At 39.2% G+C, this 19,569-nt stretch overlaps 1 protein-coding gene across 1 annotated transcript in view; it reads left to right on the top strand.

Annotated features, from left to right (window-relative positions):
• The window catches only part of SNTG2 (syntrophin gamma 2), a 240,384-nt gene extending 221,047 nt beyond the window's left edge, over positions 1-19,337 (top strand). The window contains exons 15-17 of the mRNA XM_044419194.1: positions 4,862-4,954; positions 12,272-12,382; positions 19,206-19,337. Of these exons, the coding sequence (XP_044275129.1) occupies positions 4,862-4,954; positions 12,272-12,382; positions 19,206-19,337 (336 nt within the window). The remainder of the gene's footprint in view (positions 1-4,861; positions 4,955-12,271; positions 12,383-19,205) is intronic.
• The last annotated feature ends 232 nt before the right edge of the window (positions 19,338-19,569 follow it).

Below are 19,569 nucleotides of genomic sequence, written 5' to 3'. Positions count from 1 at the left end.
GGGGGGCTAAGCTGTTGAGCTTTCATTCCAAACTGCAGCTCTTCTATCATGAGAGATACTGGTTTGTATGAAATAAGCTTGCCTTTGCCTCCCACTGTACAGCTGCAGTTGGCATGGAGGTGGGCTACCCTATAGAGGAAAAAGTCAAAGGACATATGTGCCATTTGTGCAAAGGAAAGCCTTCCTGAGTCATTTTGAACCTTTGATGGAAAGCCTTTTCCTGGTAAAGAAGTGCTTATTGCTGAGAGAAAAGCAACGGAGAAATCCAGGGTTTTAATGTAGCTGTAATTAGACAATAGCACGTCCACCCAAAAGCAGCAGCTAGCAGCCAAAATGGACTGACTCAGGGTGGGGGAGAGGCACTGAGAGAGTGTAGTACAGGGGACCCTGTGGGCATAACCACAAAATAGTTCCCATAATGTCTGCAGTAGTCAGAAGATGAAGGTGCAAGGAGAAATAGCAAGGCTAGAGGCTGGGAATGGAAAAATATGAAGTCAAAGGGAGAGAGAAAGAGTGAGCTAAAAGTTAGGAGGGCAGAGAAAAAGCAAGATACAAAGGTAGGGTGGGGAAAGGAGGCTAGTAGTGGAGTGAAGAAAAGCAGGAAGATAAGGGGATGAGTGCAAGGCAAAGGGCAAGGCAAGGTGCTAGAAAGAGAAAGAAAGGAGGTGGCAAATGATGAGCAAGAGGGAAAACGGTGGTGTTATGTATGACCACCCTGCTGCGTTGTCTCCAATGTTGTTATCCAAGCTTTTTAGAGAAATATAGTTGGTTCAAGCATGGGCATGTGAGCCTTGTCTGCGTTACATTTTCAGTGCCTCTCCCATTTGAATTACCATGTCTAGTCTTCTATGTATATATTACTACCGGTCTTGTATCATTTTCAAGTGGGGAAGAGGGCCGTATCCACATCCACTTTAGCAGGCCCAGAGGATCCTGTTGGCACTCTTGCCTGCCTCATTACCATTTTTCTCCACTTTTCTTTCTTTTTTTGACCTCATTGAGCTCAGTGGCTATGGGACAGTAGATATAGAATTCCAGACAGACATTATAAATGGGTTCAGTGTTAGAAGTGGGGTTAGAGAGGGTCGCAAAAAATAAACATTGCTGGTGCAGAGCCTTCTTTGAAAGGAAAAATCAACAAGCTGACTCATGGACCCAGAAGTGCCTGTCTTCAAATAAAGGGAGGTTTAAGTCTGAAAGTTTGTTGTGGCAGATAGGATAGTTGAGACATTTAATTCCCTGATTGTCATTCAGACTGTAATGACATCTATTTTAACAAGGCAGCAAACATAGAAAATGAAGTTTTTCCCCCCTTTAAAGTTGAAATAGTTAAAAGGAAGCAGAAGCTTAAAGGGACAGTGGTTGCTGTCAAACAGTTACCACAAAGCTTGTTGGAACTAATCTAGGAATATATACTCGCATGGCTTGTCCCATTTCAGAAATCAAATTTGATGGAAGGGTCCTCTGGTGAAGCATATATACAGCCACCATTGCAGAAATTACACCAATGTATGAACAATGTAATCACAATGAATAGAAATGTGTGATTTAGTGAATGGAAGGATCTTAAGATACTAGGTTACAGATCTGGGAGTAGGGGTGTATTGCCCTACCGGTAGTTCCTTCTTCACAGCAACTCCCAAACCAGAATTCGTGATAAGCTGCCAACACAGGCAATTCCTTCCTGTACACTGCAGCCCAGTCAGGAATTCAGGACCCTTCAACCCAGCTGTAAAGGAAAAAAGACAAAATGACTTTGGACTTTCTTGCCCCCGCTGCAAAAAAGAACTGAACAAAATCTTGTGAAATCCTAAGAACACAAGAGAGAACTTAGCAACCATGTGGGAGATAGGGGAGGTTTTAAATGTTCAGATATAAAATGAACCTATTTGGGGAAAAGTGCGAGGTGGGGGAAGAACAAAGGAAAGCAACAATCACATACACTGAACGGTTACCTGTTAATACATTGCAATCCTTAAGAAAAGAAATGTAAAGAAAGCAGGAGCATGCAAACAAAGTGATGTTCAAGGTTCTACAACAAAGAGTATTAACCCATATGGAGCAAGAAAAGCCTGATGTTCAAGCTGGATTCCAAAAAGGAAGAGGCACTTGAGATCATATTGCAAATATATGTTGGTTATTGGACTCCACCAAAGAGTTTAAGATCAATCTATGTACCCTATGCTTTATCGACTATAGCAAAGCCTTCAACTATGTGGATCATAAGAAGTTATGTATAGTCCTGGAAGAATAGGTGTGTTTTAGCACTTGATTGCCCTGATATGTACCTGTCTCATGGACAAGAAGCTGCTGTAAGGACAGACCATGAAAAACAGAATGATTTTCTATAGGTAAAGGTGTCAGACAATGATGTATTTTCTTTCCCTAACTGTTCAGTCTGTATGTATGGCATATATGAAGATCAGTTGGATTAGGATCAGAAAGAGTGAAAATTGGTGGATCTATTGAGTTATGCAGATTATACCTGCAGAAAGCAGCAAAGAACTGAAAAGATTCCTTATGGAAGTGAAAGAAGAAAGTGCAAACCCAGCACTACAGCTGAATATTCAGAAAACAAAAACCATGACTATAGAAGTCCTATGCAACTTTCAGGTCAGCAGTGAAGAAATGGAAATTGTGAAAGATTTTGTATACCTTGGCTCAGTCATCAGTTCAAAGGGAGACTGCAGCCAAAAGTACCAGACTTGGATAGACAGCACAGAAGGAACTATTACAGGTCTTCAGGTATATTTATGTTTCACCTGAGACCAAGGTTAGGATCATCCACACTATTGTACTCCCAATCACTATGTATGGGTATGATAGCTGGACAGTGAAGAATGTTGTCAGGAAGAAAAAGGATGAGTCTGAAACATGATGTTGGAGGAGAGCTTTGCAATTACCCTGGATGGACAGAAAGGCTAGGTAGTGTATCACAACAGCATAAGAAAAGCCATGGCAGATCAAACCATCTAATCCAGCACTCTGCACACATGGTGCAAACCAGCTGCCCACAGGATCCCTCATGTAGTATGGGTGCAAGGCCTCCTCCGGTCCAAGCTCCACAGCAACTGGTATATACAGGCATGTCTCCTCTGGTAAAGGAAATAGCACATAGCCAGCAGGCCAGTAGCCACTGATAATCTTCTCCCCATATGAATCTGTCCAATTCCTTTTTAATGCCATCAAGGTTAGTACCATTTCCCAGCAAACTTCATATACTATATACTTCCTTTTATCTGTCTTAAACCTCCCACTAATCAGCTTTATGGGATGACCCCAGGTTTTTTTATTTATTTGTATCCTGCCTTTTTCCTACAAAGGGCTCAAGGCAGCTTACATCATTCTCCTCCTCCATCTTATCCCCACAACAACAACCCTGTGAGGCAGGTTGGGCTGAGAGTCTGTGACTGGCCCAAAGTCACCCAGTTGGCTCCATGGCTGAGTGGGGACTAGAACCCAGGTTGTCTGAGTCCCTGTCCCATGCTCTTAACCACTACACCACACTGGCTCTCGAGTTAGGGGAGAGGGAGAAAAATGTGTCTCCTTTTCCACTTTTTCACACCATGCATTATTTTAAACACCTCTATCATGTCTCTTAGTCACCTTTTTTTCTAAGCTGAACAGTCTCAGTTATGGTGGCCACTTCTTATTGGGGAAGTGCTCTGGCTCCCTGATCATTTCTGTTGTCCTTCTCTGTACTTTTTCCAACTAAGTAATCTCCTTTTATGGGTAAGGCAACCAGAACTGAACATTGTATTTCAAGTGTGGTCATACCAAATATTTGTATAAGGGAAGTAAGATTTTGACAGTTCTGTTTTCTATTCCTAATTATGCCTAGAATTGGTGTTTGTCTTCTTCAAGTAACTGTGCACTGAGCCAGCGTTTTCGTTGACTTGCCCACTACTACTCCAAGATCCCTTTCTTGCTCAGTCACTACTGGTTCAGTTCCCATCAGCATATGCTTGAAATTGGGATTTTTTGCCCCAGCATGCATTACTGTGCACTTTAGTATGTTGAACTCCAAATCAAACCAATCCAGAACTTTGCTTGGAAGCAGAAATGACAAAACGGAAGCTGTCGTACTTTGGCCACATCATTAGAGAAGGCAATTGTATTGGGCAGAAGGAGAAAAGGAAGAACCCATATGAGATGGAATGACTCCATAAAGGAAGCCACAGCTTTGAGTTTACAAAAGCTGAGCAGGGCTGTGAAGGACAGGACATTTTGGAAGGCATTCGCTCATAGGACCACCATAAGTCAGACACAACTTGATGGCACACAACAAAGCTGATATGACAACAAAACAAACTTAAAGTGAGAAACTGTTAATGACAGATTCCTCCATCTCATCTTCAGAAAGGAATCACAGCAATGTCTGTGTATGTTACCGAAGTGTTAACGTAATTTGTGTCACGGGTGTATGCATACCTGAAGCTCTGTGGTGTAATCAGACATTATGCTACCTGATTTGATTATACAGTTGTGCAGTAGTGTTTTCAGCAAATATTTTCATAAAATCGGTTTGTTCTCCTCCACCTCCTTCCAGAATTGCTGTGCAATTCACTTTTGACTGAATCAGAAACATAGGCCACCAGGCAACCTTTCACGATGTATTCTTCACTCTTTGCAAAGTTATAATGAAGTGGATATACCATGTAAAGACATTTTGCCAAGCTTTAGGTTAGGGGCTTAATATTTATTATCAATTTTTGCAGAACTACTGCAATTAACTATACATAAGATTGCAACCATATTTTCATTAATCACTATTATTTGTTCTAGTTCATATTACCTGGAGGTTTTGTTAGTGTAAGAATACATTTTACTGTTCATAATATATTTTATATTCTTTTCTCAGTCTAAAACCTATATGTGTAGCTGGCAAGGAGAAAGCTTGTGTTTCACCATAGACTTCGCTTTGGGATTCACCTGCTTTGACAATAAAACAAAGGTAAGAAGGGAAAAACAGTAGTATTGTGGAGCAATACTGGAGTATTACGGAGTATCCATGCTACTTCTGCCTAAATTTATAATTCCTAAAGACCTGTGGTGGTAGGAAACTAAGGGTGGCTCCTACCAAAATCACAAAGACTGCATTTAAATTCCTACTCAGTGGCACTGATGATACTCTGTTCTGCCGCCATTCTGTCAGTGCAGCTGACCAGTGGAGCTGTTCTTGAGGCTGAAGAGCATATTATTGTGCCTACCTATAGTGATGATGAAATCTTGACAACAAACTGTGCTGCATTAGCAACCTGTTTACCCAATAAATCACTCCTATCTCATCCCATGTTGGTGCTGTCATCTAACTACAGTTAATTTTATAGAGGTGTCTGATTTTGTTCAATCAGTTTCATTTGTTAATCTAGGGAAGTAGACAAATTGCCACTTGTCCTCTTTTATGTTCAAGGCTAGCTGAGAAGTGATTGTCTTTTCCCTCACCCCTGCTAACCATAATTAATGGTTAAAGCACAAAACATGCTAGGATGCTTAATGCGGGGTTCTGATGTACTTTGTGCTAGGGATGTTATTAAAGGAGCACAGGAGTGCCCCTTTAGTTAAGTCACAAAAAATAACAAAACACAGAAACAAAAAAGGTCCACTATTATAGGCCTCAACATTGTACTATCAGTAAAAATAGCACATGAACTATTAACATTAAACTTGCTATCTATAATCTACCTGATGAGGACTGCAAACCATACCATGGCACAGATAGAACATTACAAATTGCTTAAAATAGATACAGTTTTTATTTTTACTCAAGTTATGCCTCAACATATCACATTTCTTCAAAATCCTGGTAAACTACAGATCTGGGGAAACTACTTACTTAGGCTTGTTGAGGATATGAGTTTTTCATTGTTTGGGTGAAATGCTGACTGGCAGTTTTAAAATTATCAAGGTTTTTCTGTCCCGGGAAAGCCTATGGTAGCAACTGCTGGCAAAATTATGTCAGGCATACCCAGTTTCATTCTGAACCTAGAATGCTGCTGGTCCTCCAACCTCAAAATTCACCTGCTTATAAAAATCACATATGTATGCTAATAAGGTGAAACTTGGTGTTCATAAACTACCTGGAGCAGTCTATAATCATGTGACCTTTTTAGACAGGCCTGATGCAGTTTTGAATTCCACTGTTTTTGTCAGTGTTCTGACAGTGGGGGAGCAGGAGCAGGGAACTGTCAACTAAGATAAGAGTGTGGTAATTTTGAAGGCTGAAGGAATCACTCTCCCTGTCAAAGACAGGGAGGGGCAGTAAAACACTGTGCTAGAATTCAGAGCAGGCTTACTCAGAACTAAGCTGCTCTGAACATACATGGACATATTTGTATACCTCTACTTAATGACCTGGTGTTTCACATTTTAGTTTCTGTTTTGGTTATTTTGCTTTGGTTTTCCCCCCAGAATTACACATTTTCTTTTAAAAAACCAAGAAAATTCAATGATCCCCTCGCCTATAAAAAGCCTTTGCCAATTTAAGATCATAATTAAGGCTATCTCATGTTGGGTCACTGTAACAATACCACAAATTAGAAGCAACAAATAGGACTGTGTCAACTCACAAAAGATTCCTCTAGCAAAACCATACAGCTTAGATGTTATCTAAATTAGTCCAGGACCAAGACAAAGTTGGACAGCTATGTTGGATTAAATGTCAAATCTGCCACTGGTATTACTACAGGAAGTGAAAGTTCTCTCAGTGTAGGCCCACTAATCTGCTTTTGTTTTTCTTTAATTTTATTTTAAAAATTATTTTTATTTTGAAAATAAAAAACATTCACATATCACATGATCCAGAATAATCCAAATGCAATATTACAATAATGTAAAGGCTCAAAATAATTCAAAAGTAAAAGCAAGCAATAATGCACAATAATGAATTACCCAAATCTAGGCAATATAAAAATAATCTAAGAAAATATGATTTGTGAAATAACTTGGACATGCCTTCAATTAAGTTAATCTTATTCAATTAATTGTAGGAATTAGTTTATTCACTGCCTGCATCACTGATTAAGCCTGCATAAAACTGCATGTCAGCACAATTATTCTAAAGGAAAAAGCATACTTTGTTTTTTTGGTGATGTATTCACTTTTTCCTCTCTTCCTTATTGTCTTTCACCACCTTCAGATTGTCCCTTCACCCCCCACCCCCCCGGAGTATTGCTTGCTGTGTCAACTAAACAATGCATAACATTGTATTGAACTGCTATTGCACTGAATATATATAGCAAGTTAAGTTGTGAAATGCTTGAAAAGGAAATTAGGCTGCAATTTTTCTACCATGAACAGGCACATAAACACAAACCTATTTAAAAAAATACTTTTGAAAAAGTAAGTTATTTGTAAGCTAATGGAAATCTAGTTGGATAAATCAAGTAAGCTCTTTTCGAACTGCTTAGATTTGACTTTAAAAGTATAAATTTGATTTAAGGGAAGAAGGCTTACTCATATCAAATTAGCCAATACATTTTCAGTCAGAAAAGGAAGATTATTACATCTACATTACCTCTGTCAATGTTTAATGACAGAACAGAATGTCTAATCAATAAAATACTGCTCTGACTAAATGTATTTATTAGAGAAAGCTATGCAGTGTTGAACCACAGCAATGGGCTCATTGATTTTCTAACAAGAACAAAACTTTAAATAAAATTGGGGAAAACCATAGAGAATGCATTTTGACATTAGGAAAAGAAAAGAAGTGACAAAGATTCTATGAGCATAAACCATGTATTAACAAAGGTGTTTGCTATGAATGATCTCTGAGGCTGAACAGAGACATGTTTGCATTGGCCTGGTTCTTACAAAGAGAAACATCTCCAAATAATTATGCTGTCATCTGAGGAAGTTTTCCTTAGCACTATTCAGTCCTCTGTCCTTTATACCTAACAGGATCTCCAGGTTGTTCTGAGTGACTGTTCTTTTAAGCTTGTAGCATGTCCCTATGTCCCCATGAACCTAGGGCAAGATATAAATACCAGAGGATAAGCTTTCCTGTGTTTGTTCATTTCTGAAATCAGTTCCAAGTTCTAATACTTTTTTTCAACAGTAGTTCTTCTTCATGATCTCTGCATCATACCTATGTGCTCTGTGTCCCTGTGTGGAACTTGTTCAGGAAGATTGCAAAGCTGATTAATTTTATTCAGTGAGAGTGTCTCCCTTGGACACACCCTAATGTGTGGAGGACCTCCCATCCAGTCCTCGGTTCTTCTTCGACTGCCATCATGGGTACACCAGGAAGTTCTTCCTCTGTTGATAGTAGCCTTACCATAACTTACTCTTTTCTTGATTGTTTTCCTCTTGTTACACCCTTTCTTTCTTTACCTAGCCAAGGCCTTGAAAACCAAAACATGGTTAAGAAGGTGAAGAGTTCTGAAATGGGCACTTAGGAAAAAGGAGAAGATTATGACAAGCATGCAAAAAAGCCTTGTGACAAGCAGCCTTCCACATAATAAAGACATGGTGCCTGAGCCCAAGCCTCTCTGGCACTCCTCCCCAGTTCAGAGACCAGCTCAGGAGAGTCCAACTCTGTCAAACCCACAACCTCAAGTCTTGTCATGGAGATCTCCACCCTGGTATATAACTGGTCCGCCAACACCATCAAAATACAGAGAGTCCTCGGAATCATGGAGGTTGCTCTCATCCTGCTGGCCTGCCTACATATGCAACCCCTCCAGCTATGGTTCCTCAGCTCTTTCAACCTTAGGACTGAATTGCACAGAACCAGGCTATGGATCCTGGCTCATATCCACAGAGATCTCAAGTGGTGGACCAACAGTTGCAATACCTCCACTGGTGTGACCTTTATTCCTCCAGACTTGAACCTAGTGATTGCAGCAGATGCCTTGCTTTCTGGATGGAGAGCACACTTCGCAGCCAAGATCTGGACATGATGTACAAGTCAAGGCAATGATCCACATAGTTGTTACCAGCCACGTGCTGGTAGACAGCTCAGCTTCACCTCCACAGATTGCCATGAATGTGAGTTAAACCAGTTTGTGTGAAATCGTTTATGCACAGAATGGGGCTGATCCCACATGGATTTGTTCACAACAAAAGATGATTCTAATGTAGCCGCTTCTGTTCCAGGATGGGAAGAGAAACAGGCTCAGTGATGGTCAACTTCCTGTTAACATGGAGCGGTACCTGTTCTACCTCTTTTTTCCTTTCACAAAGGTCCTGACAAAGAACCACCAGGACCAAACAGACTGCATCCTTGTAACCCATGGTGGCCCAGGCAACCAGGGTTCCCTCACCTCCTAGATCTCTCCAATTGGACCTTCCTGAACCTACCTCTAGAGCCTGATGTCATTTCCTGGAACCAAAATATCATTCTCCACTCAGAGATCCACACATTCTGTCTCAGGGCTTGGAGGATCCAGCTAACACTGGCACCCTAACCAATGTACTTGCAGACCTCCATCTCATACTTAAGGCCTCCCTGAAACCTAAAACCAGATGTTCATACTGCACGAAGTGGGAAGCCTTCTCCCACTTCGCCACAGAGCACAACGTTAAGCCTCACAGCTCCACGGCACAACAGTTCTTACTGTTTCTGATTGCCCTATACCAAAGGGGATTCAAGACTGCATTGATCCATGTGTACCTGGCAGACACTTTCCACTTTCTGTCTCCCATTTCTGGCCCACTCCGCCTTCTCCCATCTCCCCATTGTTGGTTTCTAAAAGGCCTCAGCAACCTTGCCCCATCAACCCAATCACCTACAACTGCCTAGAGCCTCTTCGTGGTTCTTGCCCTTACAAAGAAGCCATTTGAGCCTCTAGTCACTACTGACTTCTACCTCCTGTTGCGGAAGACTGCCTTTCTGGTGGCCATCACTTCTACTTGCTAGGCAAGAGACCAGGCTGCCCTCTGACTACATGTACCTCATTTTTCAAAGAGACAAGGTATTCCCCTTTATTTCTATTTCCTTTGTTCTTACCCAAGGTGGTCTCTTCCTTCCTCCTTAACAAAGCCAGAATTTTGCCAGCCTTCTTCACATCACCCTCTGGCCCGATTGAGTCAATGCTTCAGTTCCTCAGTGTCCACAGAGCTTTGGCCTTTTACAGGACCAGGACTGAACCCATCCATTGGTCACAAAGACTCTTTGTCGCCCATGGAACCACAAACCAGGAGTCATCCATGTCTGTACAGAGGTTGCCAAAATGGGTAGTAAACATAATCCTTTTAGCCTACAAACTTTCTGGTGTACAACCGACCATCCCTATTCGTGCCTACTCCACCAGGGTAATGGCCATCTCCACAAGTCTCTATACTGGAATGCCAATATGAGACCTATGCAGAGCCGTGACAGGGATGAATCCGTCGACCTTCATACACCACCACCACCTAGATGTTCAACCCAGAGCAGACTGTGCCTTCAGCAGGGCGGTCCTATCTTCAATTCTTTGCTAGCAAAGCTACCCACCTCCATGAGGTAAGCTCACCAGTCTCCCATATGTCTGATGCACAGAGACCATGAAGAAGAAAGTAAGTTGCATACCTGCAACTGCCATTCTTCAAGTGGTCATCTATGCATTCACACAAACCCTCTTGTCAGCCGCACTGGTGTTGCCTGGATACAACCACAGATCCTTGACAGTACTGTCCCCTTTGGGCAGAACCACACAGTGACTGTCTCAATATAATTTCTAGACCTGAGGACCAGGCAGGAGCTCCCTCCTGCATGCAGGGCATGTCCGAGGGAGGCAGTCCCACTGAACAATAATTAATCAGCTTTGCAGCCTTCCTGAACAAGCTCCACACACATATGCACAGAACCCATATGACCACTCAAAGAACAGTTACAGGAAAGCAACCTGACTTTATTGTACATTAAACCCAGTAAATGCAACTATAATATAACTTTCTGTAGAATGTTTTAGTGACAACAGTGTTTCATTTCACATTTCTGCAATTAGAAATGCAATCCTATACAAGTTTAGGCAGAAAAGTCCTACAGTTCCCAGTATTTTACAACCAGCTGGGAGCTGTAGGACTCTTTTTATCTAATTATGCATAGGATTGCACCCTAAGTATTTTTGAACATGGAATTCCATAGCACTAATATTGAATAAAGAAATAAAAATGCACACTAGATAAAAGCCAAATTAAATGTGAAAGAAATATTACATAAATTTTCTCTGTGTTGAGAAGTAAGTAAAGTAGTATCTTTGTTAATATTATTCTCAAAGAATATAATTTCTGTCACCTTTCTTAAAGTATAGTAAGACAGCTTATTGCATATTTTACTTTTTGCTACATTGTTCAATATTTCACACACACACACAGACACGAGAAATTAAATAAAGATAAATTTGTGTACAAAGGTACTGGCAGAAACTGTCTTTCACATCCTCTCCATTGAAGCCCATTCCTGCCCCATCCGAGCACCCAAATGCCCTTTCTGTGAGTTGCATACCCAGGAAGATGCTATAGATTGTGGGACTGACTGATTGCTAAAATAATCTCCAGAGTTTCCTCTCTGGGTGCTGGAGCTTGACACCCACAACTGTACAACAGATAGCCTTCTCCACATTGTGTCCCCGCTTGGTCTATGGAACACCCTTCCCAAGAAGTTCTACTGGCATCTTTGCTGTATGCATCTAGACACCTTCTGTTCCTAATTTCCATCAAGCATGTAGTCTTTAAGCTGTTGCTCCATTTATTAGCTTTACTGCTTTTTCTATTTAAAAATATTTTTACTGTTTTAATATTTAACTCAGGTGTTTATTGTTTCATGGCTTTCAGTTCGTTTTTGTTGAAGGTTTTTTATTGTAATTGGATCCAAGTGCATCTGCCAGTTAGGTGATAGATAAATTTAATAAATAATAGAGGAAGGGAAAACCCTGAAAACTATGCAGAGATAACCTCTGCTCACTGAAGTTGCCTCCCTCTTTTCCCCAGCCAGCTCCTCCCAGTGCTATAGGTCACACCATTCAAGGTTTCCTTGGGGAGCTTCTGGAAAGTAAGTCAGCTACTGCCACTCCCCTGAAGTCACCTTTATCTCTATCTAACCTGTAATTTGAAGCAGAACAAAAAAATGGATTTAAATGGACAGCGTATAAATGGTCCCTTCAAATGGATACTGTCTTGATATCTGGTCCACTTTTATTGAAATTTATATAAAATTTGTATTTTATATGTATGCATCTCATATTTATACACTGTTATGGTTATATAGAAAATCATGTGTATACACCTAAGAGGGACAGAAGGAGGGATCCCATCCAAATGCTGACTATCTCCCTTTTCTTTATAGAATGTCCTCTGGAGGTTTAAATTTTCTCAGCTCAAGGGATCATCAGATGATGGAAAAACTCGAGTTAAGCTGCTTTTTCAGAATACAGAAACAAAACAAATTGAGACAAAGGTGTGTAATGCATATTGCCATGTTAAATGCAACTGAACTCTTATCAAGAAAATCTAGTGTTTTTGTTCACATTTCATAGAAATACAGAGGTTTCAGTTACACCTTTTCCAAGGTAAACAGGACACAAAATGCTGATATTTCAGTAATTAATTTGCTATTGATATTGAAACGAGATGAGACATGATAACTGATACATAAATGCAAACTACCATTTCTATGTGTAACAGCGATTCCTTTAAATATGTATCCAGCAGCAGATTCTTTTTTAAGAAATATTTGCAGGCACATGGAGCTGATCTACATTGTGACGCTAGTATGGAGAGTCATCATTTGGCCCTTAACAGACAGGGATCCTGAGTTCTGAGCATCAGTAACTAGTACCCATAAGAGAAATCCACAATAAACAGTAGATGGGAAGAGCAATCTTACAGGCTTTAGAGAGCATCTAGGGTACCATCGGATGCTTTGGATTCCCGGATTCAAGGTCAGAAAAAGAGCTCCAATCTCAGAAGTTGGGTCTCTGTGTTTAGTCCCCTCGACACACACACACACACACACACACACAGAGCAGCCACTGGGGAAAAAAACTGTGTTGGCTGCTTCTCTGAAGTTGTGACCTCAAAGAAGGGCTGAGGGAGCATTCTGGGCAGAGTAGACCAGCATTTCCAGGATGGGATGTATGCAGTGGCACTCCAGCTCCTTCCCTCCGCATCTGAACTGGGCCAGCTAGACAGCTGAAAGTGGTCATCTAGGTGACCTGCCAGGCAGAAGGAGCAGGGACACAAGGATTGTCTCTACCACTTCCCCGTCCTGCATAGGACACCTATAATCCTCTCAGTTCAGATGCTTATGGGCATCTCCACTGGATTATACCCATATAAATGCTAATTAATTACTTCATATAAATTACCCAGATGCCTAAGTTGCTGCATTCGTGCTTTGCATATAGCTACCATCTGTTGCAGCTGTGACTATAGCACACCAAAAGTGTTTTTGTTATGCAGGTGAGAGAGAAGAGCACTGCTGTGTTGTTCTGTGTGTGAGCATACTAGTGACATGATAATCACCCACTCCCTAACGTACACAGAAACTTTCCAGCCAGATTGCATCTTTTCAACATTGCATTTGGTTAACAAAAAATACTATTTGCAACTGAAGTCCAGTTTTAAAAAAAATTGTCAGTTGGCAATTGATCCTGAGTAGTTTTCAGAACCTTTCAGAACTTCTTCATGAAGATAGTCATTAGTTTTTGCAAAATAATATGAAGTTTTTCCCAAGTTGCATAAAATATTCTTGCTTGTAATAATACTCATGTACACATAGCTTAAAGATGTTGGCAGAAGAACAAATGAAAAATGATTGATGGGCTCAGGGGACAGACCAATACTAACTTTCAAGATATGTTTTGGATTCATTGCTAGTTCACAGCAGAAAGGAAAGCTGATAACCTCAACATTTATTATTGATGCAGTTCCTAGTGTAGCAATGACCGAGTTTGTGATGGGGTTGAAGGATTTGCAGGAAAGGCAGATGGTGCTGGATAGGAAAGTGTAACCAATAATGAGAAAGACAAAATGTCATCAAATAATGCAAGTTTCATTCCCCTTGATAGATAAGCTAGTAAATGTCAACAGAAGCCCAGTACAGAAATATTTCAGCATTTGGTTGGCAATAAACACCATAGTTAGGTTTATGAAAACTGTTTTCCTAAGCTTTCCTGTTTGCATCTTTCATTCTTAGAAAAGAATTCCCCCAGTGAGATTCAATTTTATATCACTGGCTTTTGGACAAACTACTCTTTTCCCATGTTAAAATGCATTCTGCTACATTGTGATATAGGGAGATAATAGAGCTCCAAAGAATCTTCCCAAACCCTTATTGCCATTTTCTCTTCTCCCAGCCTTAAATAAAATGTGATCCTAAGCAAAGAAAAATGAACTACAAAAATTAACCATGCATTTTCTGGAACCTACAACTGTAAATCTCCATTGTTTTCTCTCCAAGAAAATACTCAAAAACATTTTACTACTAGAATACTAATCCATATAGCCTTTGTTCCAGTTTGCTCCTGCACTTCAGCACTACTGACCCTCTTGCTTTCCTGCAGTCGCAAGTTGAATTAAAATAGTTTCTCCACAGAACAGTTAAGCTAATAGTAATCCAGTAATCTATTACCATTAACCATGGCATCCCTCTGGGCTGAGTTGGGAATAGGGGGTGCTGCACTGTGATGGTTTTGCTGCTATTGGAATGGCCAGCTCCAGAAGGTGGTGCTAGGGAATATTGCACAGCCAAGTTTCCAGTGTGGGGTTGCACATTGGGCTATCTTGTTCCACACATATTTAATATCTACAGGAAATCACTGAGCAGGGTCATCTGGAGTTTTGGAAAGCACTGTCATCAATACACTGATGAGACACAGATCTATTTCTCTTTTTTTCTTCAGTAAGGGGAGGCTGCGGATGTGCTAAATGGGTGCCTGGCTACAACAGTGCACTGGCCTCATTACTAGTTTCCACTTTAGACAAAGCAAATGGTATTTGAATTTATTTTGCATAATTTTATACTGTTTTCACCCGAGCTGCCTTAGCAGCTAAATTAAAAAGAGAAGTCTCGCACAAATGAGAAAAACTGAAAAAGAGTTAAAGAATGAGAAATTATTGTTCTGAAGTGGTAGGTGCTAAGTATAGGCTTGGAGTCTAAGAGAACTTAGGAAAGTTCACAAAAGGAAAGTTTTCATCTTTCTAGCAGCTTATCTCAATATAAGAATACCTTGTCCATTCTCAGCTTCTCCTTCCTCTCATCCCATAGATAAACTCTAATCCCTTGCCCAGGGCAGCAATTCTCCCTCCCCCCTCCCCCTTTTTCATCTCATATCTTTCACAAGCAAATGATTCTTACTCCCTTCCCCAAATACAGACAAGAGCTTCTTGGAAAGAAAGATGGTTGCCTATTCTGTTCGTTCCTCAGCATAATCTATGGCTCCTCAGACTATGTTGAGAGTCTATTAGATTGGACCATAATAACTACTTATCAGAGTAAACAGCAATAATAAGATAAAGGTGATTATCCAAGCTGTTCATACAGCAAGGGTCTTACAAAGATCAGTAAAACACAAGATTCCAGTATAAGAACTTAAGCAAAAATGCAATATTTCTAGACAAACATCAACCTAATAACAACCTAATAAAAAATGAAATTTAGTCCATGTTTGCCATTCATATTCAGCATATGGGCAAGTCCATGAAAGGTTATTCTGTAGTTAATTTGTTACCTTTTAAGGTACTACAAGACTCTGCTGTTTTTTCTGCAGCAGATTAACATGCCTGTCCAACTGAAAGTTCCAGTTTCTTCTAAATACTTCAGTACCAAGGAGATTCATGTGTTAAAGAGGTATGGTGGTACAAAGACAGAAAGGAGAAGCATTGAGTATTTTCCCATTATCAACGAGTTGTTTACTTAGCTTAATGGTTGTTACTTTCATATATGATAAATTTCTTTGAATTTGATCTGGTCATTTCCCTTGCTACAATGTAGAAAAATTACAAAAGTTTAAACTTGCAGAATAAAGATGAAGTAGTGCTGTATAATTACAGCCCTAGAACTAAATAGTGCTGATTGTCTACCAACAGAGAGGAAACTTTTGGCAGGTCAGAGTTCCTTTTTTCCTTGCAGCACCACATGCATTCTAAATGCATCCAAGATTAGAAAATCCTGTAAGGTGTATGCAGGGGATTGCAGGGTGGAAGAGAGCAAGAAGACTACTGCATGTGTGGGAACAAAGTATTAACCTTTAGGCTGTATTCATATTGAACTGGAAAGGACTTGCTTTTGAATATGTACAGGATTTTACTGTCAAACATAAACTAATTGCAAGTATAGTAAGCATTGCACTGCAGGACAATTTAACTTACACAGAACAACAAAATAGCTTTCCTTAATATCTTCATGACGCAAGATCATCATTTTAGAAAAATTAGCATACAGCTTTAGTTTGCAGCCATTAGAACTATTTTCAAGATTTGGTCCTATTCTGATTAGGTGACAAGGATTAGGATCACTCTCAGTTATATCTACCGTGTTTATCAGTACTAATCCACTAATAAGTTCCCCATGTACTTGGCATTATGACCCGTGACTCAAATAGTGCATACTGCAAGCTGTAGAATTCTTGATTTCTTGCATGGTCTCTAGCAATATTGTGCTTCACTGATTGTATACTGGTTGTGAAACATGTAGAAGACCCTGGCATTACCTCACTTACAGTGAACTATTATGTGAATATTTCTTCATTTTTAAGAGAGTGTGCTTGATGGGGTTGAGCTTCATTTGCTTACAAGACTACATAGGTGCCCAAACTATGGAATGCGTTCCCCAGAGAGTTTGCCTGGTGCCGACTTTATACTCTTTTCGGCGCCCGGTAAAGACCTTTTTATTCAGCCATCGTTTTAATAATTAAGGATGTTAGATATTTTAAGATCTGATTGCAGTCACATTTTATTTTCTTTTTTCTTCCTTTCCTCCTTTTCTTTAGTTTTATGAAAGTGTTTGTTTTATGTTTGCCTATTATTTATCATTTAATTATTGTATTATTATATCATTATATTACTATAATTTAATATCACCATTTTATCGGAAAGGATGGGATAAAATGTTTTTAAATTAAAAATTAAATTAAATTACTTTTTCCATGCATGCTTATTTCTGTTGGCATCAGTAGCATACCTTGGATATATTTGTGTTTGCTCAGGGCAATAAAAATAGAATCCATTCAGAAAAGTTGGAATTTAAAGTAATGTAAAACTTTGACTGATCAACTGTAATACAGAGAACATTTGCAAGGTCAATAGTACGTCCTAAACAGGAAAGTAATTTACTGATTATAACTTGGTCCTCAATGAGTTACAGACATATTACATGAAAAAACATTGGACAGAAGATATTTGTAAAATATAGTAGTTCCAAAAGCAACTTGCTAACACTTTTGATTTGTGTTGATGTACAGGACCATGTATTGCGCCTTGACAAACTTGATATGCAGCCCAGTGTACTTAATCAATGCCCTCTTAAAAACTGAACATTTTTTCTCTTAAGTGCAATGCATTTTTGCAGCTGAACTGGTATGATGTATACTGTATTGAAAACATAAACTGAGCAGCATTTTCATGCTACAATGTTTTTCTTTAGTAAATCATGGCTGATAGATTTTCAGGGAACATAATGTTACTTGACAGAAGCAAAACGTGATAGTGAGATTAAGAGAAAAATTATAAATACTGGAAAACTTCTGAAAAGTTCACACAATGGTTTTTCAGAACAAACATTCCATATACATATCTTCACCAGTTTAAATTTTCTAAAACAGTTATTGCAAGTCAGTGAAAACAATCTGTAGGTAGGAATATGTATTTACTTCTTAAATAGTTGATTTAAGAAGAAAAACATCCAATTCCATTGTCCTTCCGACCACTGACAGTATGAGACATCTGTTCTGGGAGTCTTCCCATGAAGAAGATAGTAAAGGGCTTACAGGTGTACAAGGTCATCTCTAGATTGGGACAGACTAATATTTTAAATGCACACAAAATTATATATTGCTCTAAACATTCTCTTTGATTATGTAAACTGCCTTTCTATTGACTGGTTAATGAATTTGACATTGGCTGGTGGCCACTGTGCTGAAATAATATTACATCCCAGTCACGGCTGATTCTGCAGCAGTAGGAAAGGAAGGGAGAGGTTAGTTTGCATACAAACATAAAAAAAGAGTAAAACTGACAGTTTCTAGATAACAACAGGTTCTAAGAAATTGGGAGTGGTGTTTGGGGGCTAGTAGTGCTTTTCATGGAACTGTCTGACCAACCTGCAGACATAATTCTCCACTATTCTCTCCGTGCAAGGAAACTCTGTCAAGAACTACACGCTTTACTACTGTTCAGAGACGTAGTGAGCAAAAAACAGTCTTTTCTACCTCAATATCCTCAATAGATCTAAATGCAAGTCATTTATACTGATTTCAGTGAAATTTAACATTACGTAACTGTGAGCAGGACTTCAGCCTTCACAATTTGACAATCTATAGGAGGTAATACTGTCAGTTTTTAGTCATCATAGAGAAAAAAAGTAATTTAGAAATTGGAGATAATTTATGGAGATGTAAGATACCACCTTAAAAATTATGGCTGGCTTCATCTTGAAATTCCTCAGGTGTCTTTTACCTGAGAAGGAAATTAGAGTTTCATTTTAGACAAAATTGAGAAATTAGAAATCCTCCAAAGACCCTAAGAAGTTTCAGCAAAATGTGTTTTTTTAAACTTTCTTTGAAATTCTTCTCCCAGTTTTTATACCTTAGGGGGAATTAAAGCATGTTAAGATTTCTTTCAATCAATATTTTGGTGACAGCACTAGTAATATGTGATAGAATTCCCGCTTTGTACACACATACACAAATGGTTTTCCAGCACCATATTTCCAGCAGCTTGTCTGGAAAATACTTAAAGCAAACGTCATAGATAACCAGGTGTTCAACCCATGCTCAGCCCATGCTGCTAGCATGGCCACTGTACTTTGCTTAGGCAGTGCATGCAGAATGCAGAATACAAGTTCTTTGTTTTTTGAAATGGTTTTTGGACTATTGGCAAGGTCAACAATTGCAAATACATTTCTCAGATCAATTACTATATTATTGTCACTTGACATGTGTGAAAGAATGTTACATTTGATATAAATCCCGGGATATAATACGTAAATTATTATTTATGTTTCTAACGCATTTTGTCCTGTAAAATTTTACTTTACCATTTTTTTCTTATTCTCATTTCAGGAACTAGAATTTCAGGACTTGACAGCAGTTTTAAACTGTATTCACTCATTTATAGCTGCTAAGGTTGCATCAGTGGATCCATTATTTATAGACAGCCAGAGCATTGCAAGAAAATATACGTACAGTAATTAAGAAAATTGTATGTTGTGATTATGACAGATGAATTATTTTCTTAAAGAAAAAAGTTATTTCATGCACAATATTGCAATTCCATGTGATTTTATAAGAGATCTATAGTTGTCTTATCAATAAAAATTAATAGTTTTCACATTTGATTCATCATTGTTAAATCTGATGAGTTAAACGTTTACTCAAACTGCATCAGTTTGTTGCCTAGCACCTAAACAGATATTATCACATTATA

The sequence above is a fragment of the Varanus komodoensis genome, unplaced genomic scaffold (genome assembly GCF_004798865.1).
Source record: "Varanus komodoensis strain SLA01 unplaced genomic scaffold, ASM479886v1 scaffold10, whole genome shotgun sequence".
NCBI lineage: Eukaryota > Metazoa > Chordata > Lepidosauria > Squamata > Varanidae > Varanus > Varanus komodoensis.
This window is presented reverse-complemented; position numbering and strand designations above follow the sequence as displayed.